This window comes from Pempheris klunzingeri, chromosome 10, assembly GCF_042242105.1.
Source record: "Pempheris klunzingeri isolate RE-2024b chromosome 10, fPemKlu1.hap1, whole genome shotgun sequence".
Classification (NCBI taxonomy): domain Eukaryota; kingdom Metazoa; phylum Chordata; class Actinopteri; order Acropomatiformes; family Pempheridae; genus Pempheris; species Pempheris klunzingeri.
This window is the reverse complement of record NC_092021.1, coordinates 10931487-10948465: the sequence shown is the minus strand read 5'-3', so window position 1 is coordinate 10948465 and position 16979 is coordinate 10931487. Positions and strand designations below refer to the sequence as shown.

Below are 16979 nucleotides of genomic sequence, written 5' to 3'. Positions count from 1 at the left end.
AGAGAGCAGAAATTAGTCGAAATATCAATGAAATTTCAGTAAGATTACAAATTAAACTTTTAGGGCCTGTAAGTATGACAAGCCTGTGTACTTTTACATTATATTTAACTGCAAGGACATTCCCTACCTTTGAGGAAGTGAATCAAGACTCTGAGAGATGAGACCATTAACTTCAAACAGTTCCAAGATGATTGCTTTCCTTAAGCTGCTATAAACCACTTGTCATAAAACAATACAAATATTTGCATTACACGTCATATTTCAGTCTGGTGTCTGCTGCCACATGGGTATAGACAAGCTTTTGAGTGTGTGTGTGTGTGTAGAGGTGAAGACGACCTTTGGTTTTTCAGTAAAAGGAAATAGAGTTTTGGCATCTCCTCATTGCTATATGTTCTGTTTCCTGGTTACTGGAAAGACCTTGTCGTGTCTTTCACTCTGAGCTCTCCGACTAAACACACTGCTCTAACCATCGTTGTGTCCTTAGCAAATTAATGTTAACCTAACCCAGCAAATAATAAGGCCATCTGCCAATAAGCATGACTTGCGACACAATGGTCATAATTGACAACATTAACAACTGATAAATTGCAGGGAGTAGAAATGCTCGACCGGTTTAAATTGTTTACACTCCAGTGTTTAATGAGGTCTATGACAATTCACAGGAACTTCTGATAAGGGTTTATCATCATAAGGTACACCAGAAGATTGAGCTGCAGGTTATAGTTTGTTCAAGCTGATTATTAGCAGTGTTGTATTAGGTGTGCAGCCCTTTTTTTTTTTTTTTTTTTTTAAATCAAGAGCCTGTGCTGTTGGGTCAGGGTTTTATTTTTTTTTTACAGAAATCTTTATGCTTAACTAGGTGTAACTTCAGACACTTTGCTAGACTCATGCAGGCCCAGTATAAATAGTCAGAACTGTGTTTGCAGATTCTTAAATGTTTTGTTGACTGATTGCATCATTGCAGTTGTAGCGCTCAGGTCAAATTTCATTCCTGCTCCAGACCTGATACAAAATTGAAATTCCAGGAAGCACTACAATCAGTACACATCAGCACAACCGTCCTCGTAAACAAAACAGGAAATTGATTTTCAGTTGAAGAGTAGAAGTTGGGGAAGAGTGGAGCATGCTCATGAGTGTCTGCAGTGAAGAAAGAATGCTGTCAGAGCTTTGACAAATAAGAAAACGAAGCGGGAAATGTCAGTGTGAGGAGCCTTAGCGAACGGCAGAAAATGACAACGAGCACAGAGATGAAATAAGTTCTGGAATTTAACAGACATGGAGAAGTTGAGTTTACAGGCACTTTCATGATTCACCATATTGACAGTAGCTGGACCTGATTGTATTTTTTATTTTTTTTTCCTGTTGCTGCTCCCATAGGACAACAGCTTTGAGCAGTTCATCATCAACTACTGCAATGAGAAGCTGCAGCAGATCTTCATCGAGCTGACCCTGCGTGAGGAGCAGGAGGAGTACGTCAGAGAAGTACGTTTTATTACTCCCATTCACACGTATGAAGGACACATACACCATGCACTCACAAGTAGATAAATGGATAAATCAAGCCCGGCCTGTAGCACTGAAAACACTCTCTCACCCGCAACTGTACATGTGCATCATTCAATACGTCTGCGCTCAATTTGTTGCGTTGACAGATCATCATCGCAGTCCCCCGAAGCATGATCCCAACCAGGTTATGTCACTCAGCGGCCCAACCTCTCGTGCCATTTCAGCTAGATCTGCATTCTTGCCCCTGACCCAATCACACTACTCCATTCATGTCGTCTGTACGGTCTCTGTCGTCCATCACACAGTTTATCTCCCCCACCCCACCCTCCCCCCTCCACCCCCTCTGTGGAGGCTCTGGGACGGAAATGATCCCTCACTCCTGCAAGAGTAAACACTCCCCGTTGTGGGCCTTTAAGCTCTGTTTGTTTTCAAATCTCCATGTATGTAAGTGCTGCAGTGGTGACCCCCTTCCCTACTAACACCACCACCAATGATATTCCACCCCTGGCCTCTGTCCAGTATACTGCATGGGAAAATACCACAGCCCTGGAAAGAGGAGGGAGGACCACCAATCAGGAATGTGGACAGGCACTCATCAGTTTAAGCCACGCCCTCATTGACCCTCCTCCTCAACATATCTGTCACATTACTTGCATCAACCCAAACTGTGTTCCCAACCCATTAGCAGCTGTGAATTACATGTCTGCGAAGTGGGTTTTTCAAGGTACAGTGGGGGTTTTGTTGAGGGTAAGATGGAGAATGCTTAGCTTTTCTTCTCTGGAAAAGCTTTGTGCTCTTTCCTTACTCAGATGCAGGGAAGACTGAGATGTAGACGGGAGAGGAGAGAGCAGGGGGGGGGGAGGCCGTGTGAACATAAATCAACTCAGCAATGATAAATACGCCTCTGATTGGATAGGATCGATGTACCGACACTTAGACTGATTTTAATCATTTCTAGCTATCAGTCAAGTTCATGATCAAAGCTTAAGAGAACAGTAACTTTAAAGAGGCCTGGCCCATTTAGTGTATTTTTTTCCCCACAGCATTTGTTCTCGTTAGGGCCATGTAAATGTCAAGTCTTAGTGATATTACTGACATAACCCCAGTTTTTAGCACGAGGAATTTGAAGTTAATTTTGGTTCATACATTGCCAGTCAGTGAGCAGACTGGACAAAATGGTGTCTGCCTTTGTCTCTTTGCCAGGGAGCCTTGCTAAAAACACTGGCTCGGGGTTGATAAAAATGGAAGGCGGGCATACGGTCTTGTGCTTTGATGAGCTGCATGCTGTAGTGTCAGTTCTGTCTGATAAACCACGCAGAATCATCCCTAGATCTCCATTGTGAAGTCTATAGTACTTGATGAGGGCCTTTGTGAGAGCAGCACTGATTAGCTCATGGTGTCTCAGGTACGTGAGGTAGGTGCTCAGTGTTGTGTGGAAACACAGACGTGCTTGCGGGTGTTGTTCAGTCACGCATTTTCCACATCTTTTCCTTCTCTCAGAATTATGTCTTGTTAGCTCTGGTAAAGGATAGAAAAGCCATTGTCTGTTTGACCTTCATTTCTTTTGTCACAGGGCATCGAGTGGACCAACATTGAATATTTCAACAATGCTATTATCTGCGACCTCATTGAGAATGTGAGTGAGTCCACACAATCCAATTAAGTGGGAACCCACATTCAAGTCTGACTGCTTTTGTAACTCTTTTCATAACTACACACTAACGCAACAATGACAAGAGGCCACTAACAGACTATTAAATATGATTCTAAGTATTGAACACTTCTAGGATTGGCCATTTATACTTTTTTTTTGTCTGCCTACCTCGTTATGTCCAGAACCAAAATGGGATCCTGGCCATGTTGGACGAGGAGTGCCTGAGGCCGGGGACAGTCACCGACGAGACCTTCCTGGACAAACTGAACACCATCTGTGCGGAACACCAGCACTTTGAGAGTCGCCTCAGCAAGAATTCAAAGTTCCTCAACGACCACAGCCTGCCACACAATTGCTTCCGCATTCAGCACTATGCCGGCAAGGTACTGGCCTTCAGTCTGTGTACAGAATAAGGGATTGAATGAGAAAGAAAATACTCGTTAGTAATTTCTGTTTTTCTCGTTATCAAGGTGCTGTATCGTGCCGAAGGCTTTGTAGACAAGAACAATGACCTGTTATACCGAGACCTGTCACAAGCCATGTACAAGGCCACCCACAGCCTCATCAAACAGCTGTTCCCTGAAGGCAACCCAGCCAAAGTCAACCTGAAGAGACCACCAACTGCTGGTTTCCAGTTCAAAGCATCAGTGGGTACGCTGATGAAGAACCTGCAGACCAAGAACCCAAACTACATCCGGTAAAGCCCTGCTATTCATATGAAGAGTCTATCAGTTATTCCCCTGCCAGTCCAGGATACTGTGAGTTTGTATGTGTGGACTGTCCAGCCAAACCTCCTTTAACCCTTTATCGGGCGAGGGACCATATTTGGTAACTTAAGTGGGAGTTCAAAATGCCGCCCCTTGCCTCACCATGAAGCAGTAGAACTACGAGATTTCTCCAAGTCAATCAGGCTACATGACAGACCGGCAAGAAACCATATATGGTAACTTCATTGACCTTGATTTTCACCATAACATTGAATTTTTTTGTGAAAAACTCACAGAAATAAAAAAAGTCTTGTAATGACCACCAGTAATGGTCTAGGGTTGAAATTTTGAATGTCTAAGTATTTCAATGAGTGCCCTATAAAGGGTTAACTGCTTATATCTTAGATCCAGTATTGCCTTCGTTCTTTGATTGTCATATGCAGATCAAAATGCTCCTCTTATTGAAGCTGGACAACAATAGCAGGCCCATATCTGGTTTTTAATAAAAAGGGGATATTGGCTCCACACATCAGTCTAACCTTAGTGCAAACGGCCTCTCCTCTTATTTCCCAGGTGCGTCAAGCCAAATGACAAGAAGGCATCCCACATCTTCACAGAGTCTCTGGTGCGACATCAGGTGCGCTACCTGGGCCTGATGGAGAACGTCCGCGTGAGGAGAGCTGGCTACGCCTTCCGCCAGATCTACGAGCCCTGCCTGGAACGCTACAAAATGCTCTGCAAGCGGACCTGGCCCCATTGGAGAGGGCCTGCCAGGTAATGGTTGTGTGTATTCTCAAGCATTGACCTAATGGGTCTACTGGGTCTAGTCACTGGAAGGTTGCCAAAACAAATCCCTCCTAGGGTTTTGTGAGGAAAAAAATGCGAGTGCAGAGACAGAAAAATAGGTGTCTTAAACTAAGGCACCGAACCTCAGTCTATATTCCCAGTAGAAAGACTGTAACCCACTCTAATAGTGTTGTTGGAGTGGTCCACTCCCAGGTGTACTTGTGTGGATGTGAAGCAAGTTATTGCAGGAAAGGGGCTGAGAGGACTTTCCCTGAACAAACAAAGGTTCAACAGTGGGAAATAGTCAGCTGAAAGGTTTACTGAACATACTGACTTATATCTTTACAGATATATAAAGCACAGTGTAGGATAAGTCTAACCACATGAATTATTACACACAGTACACACTCAGTCTCAGGTATTTGCACAATCCGCATGAAACTCTTACTGCCCTCCCAGAAACTAGCAACAGTCTTGTCACATACCAGTCATCTGCAGCTCAGCAGAAATAAAACGTTCCCTCTCTGAACCACAACATGTTGAGACATTTCATCCTTATCTGTCTCCTCTGTTCCATATCAGCCAGACTTGTGTGCTTCATCCTCTGTGCTGGTAAAAGCACTGATTCCTATCTGCTCCACCACACATTGGTATCTTGTTGTTCAGCCATCCCTTAGTGCTTTGTATGGTTTCCTTATTTCCTCCCTCCACATGTTCCTCTAGAGTTGTTTTTGAGAGTTTTTTTTTTTTTTTTTTAATCATTCTTTCTAAATGTTTCTCAAACTCTACATCCTCAATGCTGTTCTCATGGTCAAACAGTATTTCTATACAGCTGTTGTGTTTATGGCCATTTAAAATGTCAAGTGTACTTTGGATAGCCCATTTGACCCCTCTGCTCTGGCTTGCCACAGGGAAGGAGTGGAGGTGCTGATGGCTGACCTCCCGGTTCCAGCAGAAGAGTTCTCCTTCGGCCGCTCAAAGATCTTCATCAGGAACCCAAGAACGGTAGAAAGCGCACATAAAGCTCCCCTACATCCCTTAAATGTTTTCTAACCAGTTTTGACATTTTCTGTGTACTCCGGTAGATCAAACACTTTGAATGTCTTAAGGCTGAATCCAGTGCGCTCAGCTTCCCTGTTTTCTCACAGTAAGATGTTTGTGAAGCAGGGTGGGCTGCACTCGGAGCCCCCACTTCAGCAATTAGCATGCAACCACCACTCTGAAAACACATGGCTTCACTTAGCCATCCCATCTAACATGGGAAATGAGCTTCTTTACTCGGCGCTTATAGGCTCTGCAACTGCTAAAGCCTGCAGCGTTTGAATGGACTTTCTCCCCACCCAGCAAAAGACCAAACAAAGCTTAGAATAACATGATCTCATACTGGGAGAATTCTTTTTCTCTCTGTAATTGCCTTTTCTATCTGATCAGCTTCTCGCCTATATACATATATAGATAGAGAGATATATATGCAAAACCACTATATTGAGTCTAGCTGAGCGTAGTTTAGGCCATGGTTCCAGACTATATTTCTTTTGGCTGTTAGTTGTTTGTTATCAAGGTTTGGAAGTATCCTTGTCAGAAAACATGGAACAAGACGTGGCACCTTCTGCTACGCTACACAGAACGTTGTGTAATTTTGAGTTGATAGCTGTTTTTTTGTGGTACATTATTATGCCTCCACGCTGGCAACCGTCATGGCCGAAGGTGAGAAGTGTTTGGGTTGTCTGTCCGTCTGTCCATCCCATTCTCGGGAACGCAATATCTCTCAATAACACCTTGAGGGTATTTCTTCAAATCTGGCACACGCATCTACTCGCATTCAAGGATGAACGATGATTCGATTTCGGTCATCAAAGGTCAAAAGTCGAGGTCACTGTGACCTCACAGGATAAATAATTCATACATTAACTGACTATTTCACACAAATGTCTAATACGATAAAATTAAGTGACATTTTATATTCAAAAGGTCAAAACGCTTTTCTGTCATTATTCAACGCCATAACTCAGGAATGGGGGGGGGGGCACTGTGACCATATTTCAGATTTAGCTGCTCACTGCATTGGTGACACTAATCTTGGCTCTGGACAGACAGGGATGTAAACTGCATCTTAACTGGAGGCAGTAATTTTAGTTTATTTCATGGTGCAGTTGGTAAAGTTTCGCCATGTATACATGTGATATACAAATAAGGTCGCTTGTCTGACCCCACCTTACATCAACAGTGAGAAAGTTAATATAATTTAGAGATTACGTTTTTCCTCATGTATTCAAAGCAATGATATCGAAAGATTCAAGATACTCTGCTGGCAGATGAACAAATTGCTTTGGTTTACTGCAGGACAATAAAATGTTGTATTGAACATCCCTGATCAAGATAAGTCTATTCCAGTGGGTTATTTTCTTTTTATTGTTTTGCTGTAGGCCTTGCGGGAAAGTGTTATTTTTTTTTTCCCCCCTTCCAGATATATTGGCCTTTGTACTTGAAATCTCTGAATCAGTATTTGCTCAGATAAAAAAAATACAACTCATTTGATCTCATGGTGAAAAAATTGGTCTCCTAAGTTTTCTCATTGCCTTTTTTCCATTGTTGTCCCTATGGTCTTATTGCAGTGGTTAAAGATGCTGTCTGCCAAAAGAAAATCTGTTGTTGCTGCAAACAACGGACATCACGTTGTGTGTGTGTGTGTGTGTGTGTGTGTGTGTGCAGTGATGGGGCTCTATAGTTTTCTTATGCGGTTGACATGCTCTTCTTCACCACAGCTCTTCTTCTTAGAGGAGAGGAGGAGGCAATGCCTGCAAGACCTGGCCACACTCATTCAGAAGATCTACCGTGGCTGGAAGTGCCGCAGCCAGTTCCTGCTGCTGAAAAAGAGTCAGATAGTGGTGGCAGCATGGTACCGCCGATATGCCGTGAGTCTCTGAGGAAATGCACTCAAAATCCAGCACAAATCATAACAAGCAGTGTGGTTGATTTTCATATCTCTTCCCCTTTTCCATCTCACAGCAACAAAAGAAATACCAGAGGATCAAGAGCGCCACCACCGTGGTGCAGTCCTACACCAGAGGATGGCAGGTGTGCACCTTCCTGTGAATCTCCCTGTGTTTGAATAAAATGTAGCAGATAATAGCAACAGAAAAAAAAAAAACATTAAAGATTTTGCTTGTTATGATTCCACCAGGCCCGCAAACTCCTGAGAGAACTGAAGTATCAGAAGAGGTGTGAAGAGGCAGTGACCACCATCTCAGCTTACTGGCATGGCACCCAGGTACTGACACATAATATCAGAGACCGAGTTTGATGTCTGCTTTTTATTCACGTGGAAAAAAAAAACTGCTCTTCAAGTCTTAACCGTGTTTCTCCAAACATCTTATGCGGTCTTGCTGCCTAATGGCCCAGCAGTATTATAAAAACTCTGTTCTTTAACAAAACGACCCTTGATGTTATTGCCTCTGTTTCGCTTTAATCCTACTTCTTTTGCTGATCACACAACTGCCACTTCTCTCTCCCCCCCACTCCTCTTCCACTTTCCTTTCTTGATTTATTCCCTCCTCACATCCTCAACCTGCCTTGCCTAACGCCCACCGCATCCCTCCAGGCTCGGATGGAGCTGAGACGTCTAAAACAAGAGGCGCGGAATAAACATGCTGTGACAGTAATTTGGGCATACTGGCAGGGAACCAAGGTATTTCCACCCAGCCGTAGTGTGTCTCTGTCCCAGCTGTCTTGTCATCCCATCCCCGCTATGAAAGTGCCTAATAGAGTAGCAGCGTCTCTGAATGAACCTCAATCCCCGTCCTTCCATTATCCACTGGTCTGATTAATGTGCCTTATTGTTGTTTTCGTCCTCTTTTCTGTTTTGTAGCTGAAAGCCGTCACATGTTTTTGGTCGTTGTTGAATATTTCATTTCAGTCGTGGTGCTACACACCAGACCCGGATTTCTACACACATGAAACCAAACATGTCTCTGAAAAGTACCAACGCTCTTATCCTTTTAACAGGACTCGCATTTTTTTAAAAATTTATGTGTCTTTGCTTTGGTTTCCTTCCAATGTGGCATTAAAAAATTGGCCCTCCTTTGCTGTAATCTGATTACTTCTGCCATACACTGCCCACCACACAGATGATTTTTACTGGGCTCTCTATTGTAGCTCATGCTGGAATCTCTTTTAAAGCTCTTATAAATAAGCATAGCATTATGTCAGTGTGACGGCACATATGTTGCTGCTTTTATAAAACCACAGTGGCTGCATGTAATCAGAGCCACTGTGGACTTTGTAGTCTGCATGTAAAACATACCATCATAGCCGGTTACTTTGCTTAGCTGTTATCATTTGAGATATCCTTGGTTGTTAATAATCAATATTTTATTTCAAGTTCTCACAACCTGCCGATGACTATCAATTCTGATTCAGATGCCGTTAAAGATTATTCTGTGTTGAATGTGAACTTTGTTCCTAACAAGCACACGGAGCTTTTTATTGGTCGGCATGTTTGTGAAGTTGTAGCTGATGTAACAATAACCCCAACTCTCTCACAGTGTTTCGTATTTTATTTCTTTCCTCTAAAGAGTCACAAAACATGAGCGCCCACTAAAAGTTGCCTGCTTCCTTATGTTTGCCACCCATTGTCCCGTGTCATGACGTCTACTGTTGTCTTTCAGCAATGTTTCCTTTTAATAACGCCTCATATTATTAATGCCTTTTTCCACACCTACTCAGTACCTCTCTGGGGGCAATTAAGTTTTGATTGTCATTCAAATTAACCTCCTCCGCAACTGCCACCGCTTTTCATCAGGCCCGAAGAGAGCTGCGTCAGCTGAAGGAGGATGCGAGGAATAAACATGCCGTATCGGTCATTTGGGCCGGCTGGCAGGGTACCAAGGTATTTGGGAAGCCTGTTGACTTGACTTGCCGTGACTTGCCGCCTTCATCAACTCGCCCCCCCCCCCCTCCCCAGAAAAACTTCAACATACCCATCATTTCACATTTCATTTCCGACGCAACGTAGTTTACCATACACCCTCTCACTTACACACTAGTACTACGTGCTAGTTGGTGCCTGGAGCTTACACATGCAGCCCCATTCCCAATCAGATATAATCACACATACATGCACGTAGAGCAGGCACAGACTGGTCATGTTTTGGGTGTGTTTTCAGCTTCTTCCTCCAAGGTCCATGCCTCACCAGTGCATGCTGCCTGCCATCTGCATGATTTCTTCTTTCTCAAGTAGTTAATGCATGTTTACTCTTTGCATCGCAGTACTGTTTGTCTTCTTTAGATGGATCTGTTTGGATCGGTTGAGGTGGCCTCTGCCGCCTGAGTTCTGACTTTTTGTTCCAGCTACGCTCAAAAAAAAAAAAAAAAAAAGAAATTTCCACTAAAAAGCGCCAAGTCTTTTTCCGTTGCAGAAGTTCTCCAGATAAATATTCAAATGACCCACAGTGCCATGTTTGTTTCTGGAGTCTGAGAGACTGTAAAAGTGCAGCTCTACTGCTCCAGTGTTCACACATGGCGGGTGTGCAGTGTGTATGTCTGTGTGTGTGTGTGCGTGTGTATTTATTGTTTGCTGACCTCAGGCAAAACAGCGTCTCCCTCTTCTTCCTCTCATCTCCTCCTGCTTCATTTGTTCCCGCTCTGTCTCCTCCCGCCCACCCCCTGAACAGGCTCGCAGGGAGCTGAGGAGACTGAAGGAAGAGGCCAGGCGTAAGCATGCTGTCGCTGTGATTTGGGCCTACTGGCAGGGACTCAAGGTACCTACCAGCCCCACGGCGCAGCCATCACCAAATGTGCCACCCACTCATCACCTATGACCCTCTTCATCCTCCTCACCCATTTCCTATATGCACACTTCTACAGGAAGCCGGTCTCTTTCTTGCTCTATCCATGATGGCATTGTTTTAGATTGTGTGCAGCATTCAGTGCAAAGATCCCAGAGTTTTAAAACATTGGAACCTAAGTTATAACACTCAGTTATTGGCAGATATATTAACCACCATCAAAGAAACATTTGGTTCTATACACACTCGAGAGAGAATTACAAAACATAGTATTTCTATCATTATATCACAGACGACACTTTACCCCTGCATCACCTGGCGGCCCAGAGAATTGTATTTAACGCAATAACTGATCTCATCTTGAAGGGGCACCTCGCCTAAATTAAAAACAAAAAAAAAAAAATTCCCGTCTATCCCAGTGGTTTCAAGCCATGCAGATGGGTTTTCTTTTTTGTGGGTTTTGGGACTTCTGCCACTGCTCCAGTGCAACTGAGGTGAATTGAATTTCATTTGAGGTGTTCAAAGCAATAAAACGATGAAGCCTGGCCCTCGTTACTGAAAATAACCCACAGCCTCTCGCATCCACAACACTTTTCATCTCAACCAAATAAATTGGTAGGAAACTGTAACAAAGACTTAGCAAGGCAATTAAGGTTAAACTTCCGCCTGTAATTCCATAGTTTTATATGTATTTGAAATCATTACTTGGGGACAGCTGCTTTTTTTTTTTTTCCCTTTATTTGGTTTTTAATGCCAAAGAATGATTCAAGCCTGAATGACATGGCAGAGGTCTGTCTGTCTGTCTCTCTCTCTCTCTCTGATCTGTTCTTGTAAACGCCTTCCTCTGTCGGCTTTCTTTGCATCTGTGCCACTAACCCCTTGTAAAGCAGCACTGTTGTCTGCATCTGACAGTATTTGTTTCACTTGTCTTTAGGTGTATAAAGTGTATGAGTGTTTGTGAGTGTGCACGCGCGCATGCGTGTGTGTGTGTCCTAGTTTTTGGTGCTAATCTGTTGCGTGTCTGTCTGGTTTTAGAAGAATAACTGTCGTCATTTGTTGCAGTGTTAATCTTTTCATCATGTTAATTGACCTACGCTGCACCTCACAATGCACCTGTTCACAGCTCAGTTTGTGCAATTAAGGTCAGCGTGAAGGTCATTTGTCTGAACCATCACTGCCTTTGCAGTAATTAATTCAGTAATCATGTAATTTGAATTAATTCCAGGAGCTCGGAGTTCACTTTGCCCATTCCAGGTGTTCATTGTTTGACTAACCCAAACTTCTGTTATTCTAGTGTGCTGTTTATGTATTCTGTCGTCCTCCTATCAGTGTATTCCTTTTCTTCCCTGCTTCACATCAGTATAATGGATGGCAATAGGTGATTGACAGTTTGTTGTCTACCTTTTTGCTGAAAAAGGTGCGCAGAGAGTACAGAAAATTCTTCAGGGCGAATGCAGGCAAGAAGATCTATGACTTCATCATCCAGAGAATTGTAAGTAGGAATTAGACATTCGTTTGAATGTTTACTCAGATAAACACATTAAAACTGAGAGCTCCTCAGTCTGAGGAAAAAGGATGATAAAGGGCATTTTTCTGTTTTTCATCAAAGCCTGCTAGAATATCATTCATCTTCATGACCTTACCATACAGTTATCATTTATGTCCATCTGTCCAGATGCAAAAATACTTCTTGGGCCTGAAGAGCACCGTGCCCTCCATGTCACCCATAGACGAGAACTGGCCCGCCAGGCCGTACCTCTTTCTGGATGGAGTCCACACAGAGCTGCGGCGAATGTTCCACCTCTGGAGGGTTGGTCACAAATAACCAGAGCCCTTCTGCTCTGTCTGTCCCCTTCACCTAAACTCTTTGTTAAAGCCTGTGGCGCAGATAAAATCAATCAACAAAAGAGTAAAATAAAAAAAACACCTTTAGGCATTAACCCTGTCAATTAATGCTATCACAATATCCTTAGAACACACTACAGACCAGAAAATATAAGGTATTGAATAGGCAATACAAAATATTGACTATTTGTCACAATAACAACCCTCATTCAATGTATTTATTCTGTTATGTGTGTGTGTGTGTGTGTGTGTTTAGTGCAAGAAATACAGGAGCCAGTTCACAGAGGAGAAGAAGGCAGTTTATGAGGAGAAGCTGGAGGCAAGTGAGATCTTCAAGGATAAAAAGGCTCTCTACCCGAGCAGGTACATGAAACTCACTGCAGGAGAGTGCCCTTTTTTTTTTCATGGTGTCATATATTTTCACGGTATATAAGTAATATCTAGTTAATTTTGTGGCAAACACAAAGACGTCCTGTGCTGTATGCATTATGAATGTTTTTTTGGTTTTTTTTCTCTCAGCGTGAGCCAGCCCTTCAAAGGAGACTACCTGGAGATCAGCAAGAACCCCAAATACCAGAAACTCAACAGTGCTGTGGACGAGAAGGTGCTGCTGGCCGATGTGGTCAACAAGATTAACAGAGCCAATGGAAAAGTAAGTAAGAGTGTGATGGTCACTCACGCTCACCATTAAAGCCAAAACCCAAACTGTGATTACGTTCTGACATGCTTTTTCTACTTTTCCACACAGACCAAGTGGAGCACAAAACTATTAAAGTTGTTTTGATGGATATGTCATGTAGCTGTGCAGCAATCTTTTTCTTTTTTTTTACATCTTGATAAGTGGTATTCTTGTTCCAGCAGATAGCAGCCATGTCTGGACAGGTGTAGGATGTTTTACCTTGTCCCAGTTTCAAGATCAAGCACCTTAATATAAAAAAAAAAAAAGAAATGCACTTAAAAGCCAGCTGAAGTCTGCGCATTAGTTTTTGCCGTGTTAGCACAACATTAGAATGACAGCTTGCACTCTGGTTTGCAGGGCACAGCTCGAATCTTCCTGCTGACTAAGAAGAGCGTGGTCCTGGCTGACCAGAAGACGGGTCAGGTGAAGGCCAGCGTTCCTCTGCCAGACCTCACTAGTGTGTCGGTCAGCACGCAGAGTGACGGCTTCTTCGCTCTCAGACTGAAAGAGGTGAGGGAGGCCTGCTGTGAGAGGAGAACTGTTGTGATGTGCAGTCATAGTGCCGTTCTGGTTTGGTTCTACCAATTCTCAGCATGAATGTCAACAAGAGGATTTTGCAAAATGTTGAAATATTCCTTTAAGGTCTCCTGAGACACTAAAGCCGTAAATGGCACTCAGTTGTTCCGGTGTTGTGTTTAGGTTTATTTATTAATATCTAGTGTACAAAAATGTTTGTTTAGTATCTCTAAAGTGGCCCCGCAGTAACATTCCCCACTGAAGTACCTTATTTACCTAAATGGAAGCCAAGGCTGGTGGGAGATCTTTGGCTGAAGGAAGTGCTGATTCAAATGTTTTGATGTTTTTATTTAGTATTAATGAGAAACACCACTAAAAAAAACACACAAGTGATGTTTTTCATGTTGACTTCAACACACACAGGCATACAGTTTATACCCACAAACACATAGTGACAAACCAGGAAGACTGTACATGAAATCAATAAACCAGTAACTATAATAAAAAAAAATAAATTGATGAAAACAACTGTTCAAATCAACATTTTTTGGATTGAATGTTGTAGTATATGTATGATTATAGGGGACTTACCCGAGAGTGGTAAGAGTGATTGTGTTTTGCTTTGCTTCAGGGGTCGGCCTCAGCCGTCAAAGGAGACTTCTTATTCAGCAGCGAACATCTGATCGAAATCATCACCAAACTCCACCGCTTCGGGGCCACGGCTGCAGACAGGGAGCAGCTCAACGTTGACATCTCAGACGAGTAAGAGAGTGTGCCAGAGTTAAATGGGGTCAAAGGACTTGATTTGCCTTCCACCTTGGTGATGCTTAATGTCGTTCGTAATGTCTCTGTGTGACAGGTTCCTGGTGCAGTTCAAGCAGGACAAAGTGTGTGTGAAGTTTGTCCAGGGAGCCCCCAAAAACGGCAACAGCGTGTCCTGCAAGCGCAAGAACAACCGCCTGCTGGAGGTGTCGGTGCCCACAACAGCTTAAGTGCCAGTGCACCAGTACTGTTCCTAAGTGCTCATATGGGGGGCGCTTAAACACCGAACCACCACCCACTCCGAACCTCTCTTCTCAAGAACCATCGTCCCAGTGCCCACCCTGAGCCCAGAAATGACAGTACAGTTATTTTGCTTGTTGTTGTTTTTTTTTTTTTTTCCCTTCAGTCTTTTCTTATCAGATTTACTATGGCACCACTATAGCTGTGACCATGTGCCACTTTTTTGGCAAACGAAGCTCTTAGCTGGGTTGCATGCCACAGAAATTTGGTAAAATGTTTCACTGGTGTTTTGTAAAACTGGGGTAAAGAGTCGAAGATGGATGGAAAAAAAAAAAAAAAAAAAAAAAAATCTTGGTGGAGCACAAGAGACTTCTGTATACCAGCGGTGATGTTGATAATGATTGTTCTGCCTGCATGTTGAATTAGTCTTCAGAGAAAATGTCACTGTAAGAACTGTGCGACAAGCTCCAGCCTCAACTGGCCCTGACTCATCCATTTTTAAGCGGATCCGGCTTAAAGCAGATGGTTTAAAATTTGAGATGAACTGGGAACTTTTGGGCTCGGCCTGTCAGCTTCTCTAAAGAACTTTTAAATACTGCACTTGTTTTCACCTCGGTGTAACCAAAACAGGATGACCTGAAAACGAATTTGATTGTATGTTGAATTATTTTCTATATTATATATATTTTTCTCTGGAAAAAAAAAAAAAAAACAGAACCGTGGGCAGTTGAGAAGTCAATGTAATTTGCTAGGTAATTGTAAAACCACTTTTGTATGTGTTCTTCCTATGTGCCATTGAACAGGTCCCATGACGTGTCACATGTCAGTGTACAAATACAAACATAGAAAACCCATGTAGGTGATAGACCCTGTTCCGTTACTATTTTTGACAACACATTGCCAAAATGTTTTGAATAGGGAAGCTTGTCGACCTGTGTTGGCAATTTCTTGTAAGTTTTGACTGCACTGCACGTGATCAACTTCCACTTCTTCTACAAGCACAGCACAGTTTCTGATCATTATTGTAAACTGAATTCATATCTTTAACTCATAGAATGCCATGTATGAATCAAAGAGGACCCTCTCACTTTACGAGGGACTTCTTTAAAGATGCCAGCAAAGATGATACAAACCTTCTGGTGGAAGTAAAAGTTCTCGACCAGAACAAGCAAAGGTACACATGCCCTCCATAATGTCTGAAACATTTTCAAAGCTTTCTCCAGTGCAAAGTGAAACCCATCATATAGATTTTTTTTTTTTTTTTTTGTGTGTGTGCAATAAAGAAAATGTTTTATTGATTGTTCTCCTCCCAACATACTGTAGAGAGAGCCCATAGCAGTCATCCTCACTGTACCATAAACTGTACATAGGCTCTACAGGCTGTAGCCCTGGCATGGACAAAGGGGTTTCTTTAGTATCCTAATTTTAATTGCCGTGTTTGTGGAGTAGCTGTTCTTGCCACTGCAGCTTGAGTCATTGTAGTGCTTGACCCACTCTGACCTAATGTGTATTTTCAAAGGGGAAAGGCCAAACATGAAGCGCACATGACCATAGAGTCTTCCGAAGAAATTGACCAGTTACAGCTTTTCGCAACTGTCTAGTACACGTGTAAAAAAATAATAAATGAATAAAAAAACATTGGTACTTGTATTTACACACAAGCCAAATTTTGATTTTCACCGAAGCGACAGAGTGCTATATTTTTAGGTGTGCTGACTATAATAATCTCTATTTGGATGTACTGGTAGTGGGTTTTTGAACTGTTGACTTCTAAATCAACCAGATGTTTCTCTGGTGACTGAGGGAATAACAGCCAAAGTTGGTTTAGTGATGTTTTGCAGTCCGGGGTGACTCGGTTTGTAAGTTGTTGTATCTTTTTTAATGTCACACATGACACGGGGACTTGAGATATTGGTTGTTGCTTCCCCTTGTACGGGACCGATTGAGCTGAATGCCATTTTTAATGTTTTCTCTTCCTTGGCACCGCACAGTTTCAATGCAGTTTTGCTAAGGTGACAACCCCTCCCCCCTTCTCTCTTTTGAACCATTGCTACAACTGCAAAATGATGTCTGCATACTTGTGTGCCTAATGTTAACCTGTGCTGAAAGGCAGATGATGGAAATGTTTCAATAGAACTCAGTGTAACATTTACAAGTAATCTTTTTTTAAATTAAATAAAAGTCAGTAATAAATGTTATTCTGGGACTCTAGCATTTTTTTGTTTATCATTTATTTCAGTAATGCTATTTTTTCTGGGAGTCACCCCCAACTAACTTATGAATGACACTTCTGACCCTGATTTAATGGTGAATAAAGGAAGTCTCAGACTATTTTCAGGGGCTGCTTTTGCACAGGGCTTCACTGTCTACTGGCAATAGTTGAAATCAGCCATCAATGCATCAGATTATTAAATCTTACGTTCCTTCAAGATCCATGGTTGTTATTTATCATCACTGTGATCTGCATCCCACTTAACCAGGACTGAAACGTTTTATTC

The 16979-nt window shown here is 42.6% G+C and overlaps 1 protein-coding gene across 4 annotated transcripts in view; it reads left to right on the top strand.

The window, feature by feature from the left end:
- The window catches only part of myo1b (myosin IB), a 57264-nt gene extending 40585 nt beyond the window's left edge, over window positions 1-16679 (top strand). The window contains exons 14-31 of one of the 4 annotated variants that reach the window (XM_070837553.1): window positions 1378-1482; window positions 3080-3142; window positions 3343-3543; window positions 3631-3857; window positions 4441-4641; window positions 5565-5658; window positions 7419-7568; window positions 7663-7731; window positions 7838-7924; window positions 8255-8341; window positions 10326-10412; window positions 11857-11931; window positions 12115-12249; window positions 12541-12647; window positions 12804-12936; window positions 13321-13473; window positions 14111-14241; window positions 14339-16679. In XM_070837553.1, coding sequence (XP_070693654.1) covers window positions 1378-1482; window positions 3080-3142; window positions 3343-3543; window positions 3631-3857; window positions 4441-4641; window positions 5565-5658; window positions 7419-7568; window positions 7663-7731; window positions 7838-7924; window positions 8255-8341; window positions 10326-10412; window positions 11857-11931; window positions 12115-12249; window positions 12541-12647; window positions 12804-12936; window positions 13321-13473; window positions 14111-14241; window positions 14339-14471 — 2238 coding nt within the window. In that variant the 3' untranslated portion in view covers window positions 14472-16679. The remainder of the gene's footprint in view (window positions 1-1377; window positions 1483-3079; window positions 3143-3342; window positions 3544-3630; window positions 3858-4440; window positions 4642-5564; window positions 5659-7418; window positions 7569-7662; window positions 7732-7837; window positions 7925-8254; window positions 8342-10325; window positions 10413-11856; window positions 11932-12114; window positions 12250-12540; window positions 12648-12803; window positions 12937-13320; window positions 13474-14110; window positions 14242-14338) is intronic. The other 3 variants (XM_070837554.1, XM_070837552.1, XM_070837555.1) reach the window with 3 other exon arrangements.
- Window positions 16680-16979: the final 300 nt, after the last annotated feature.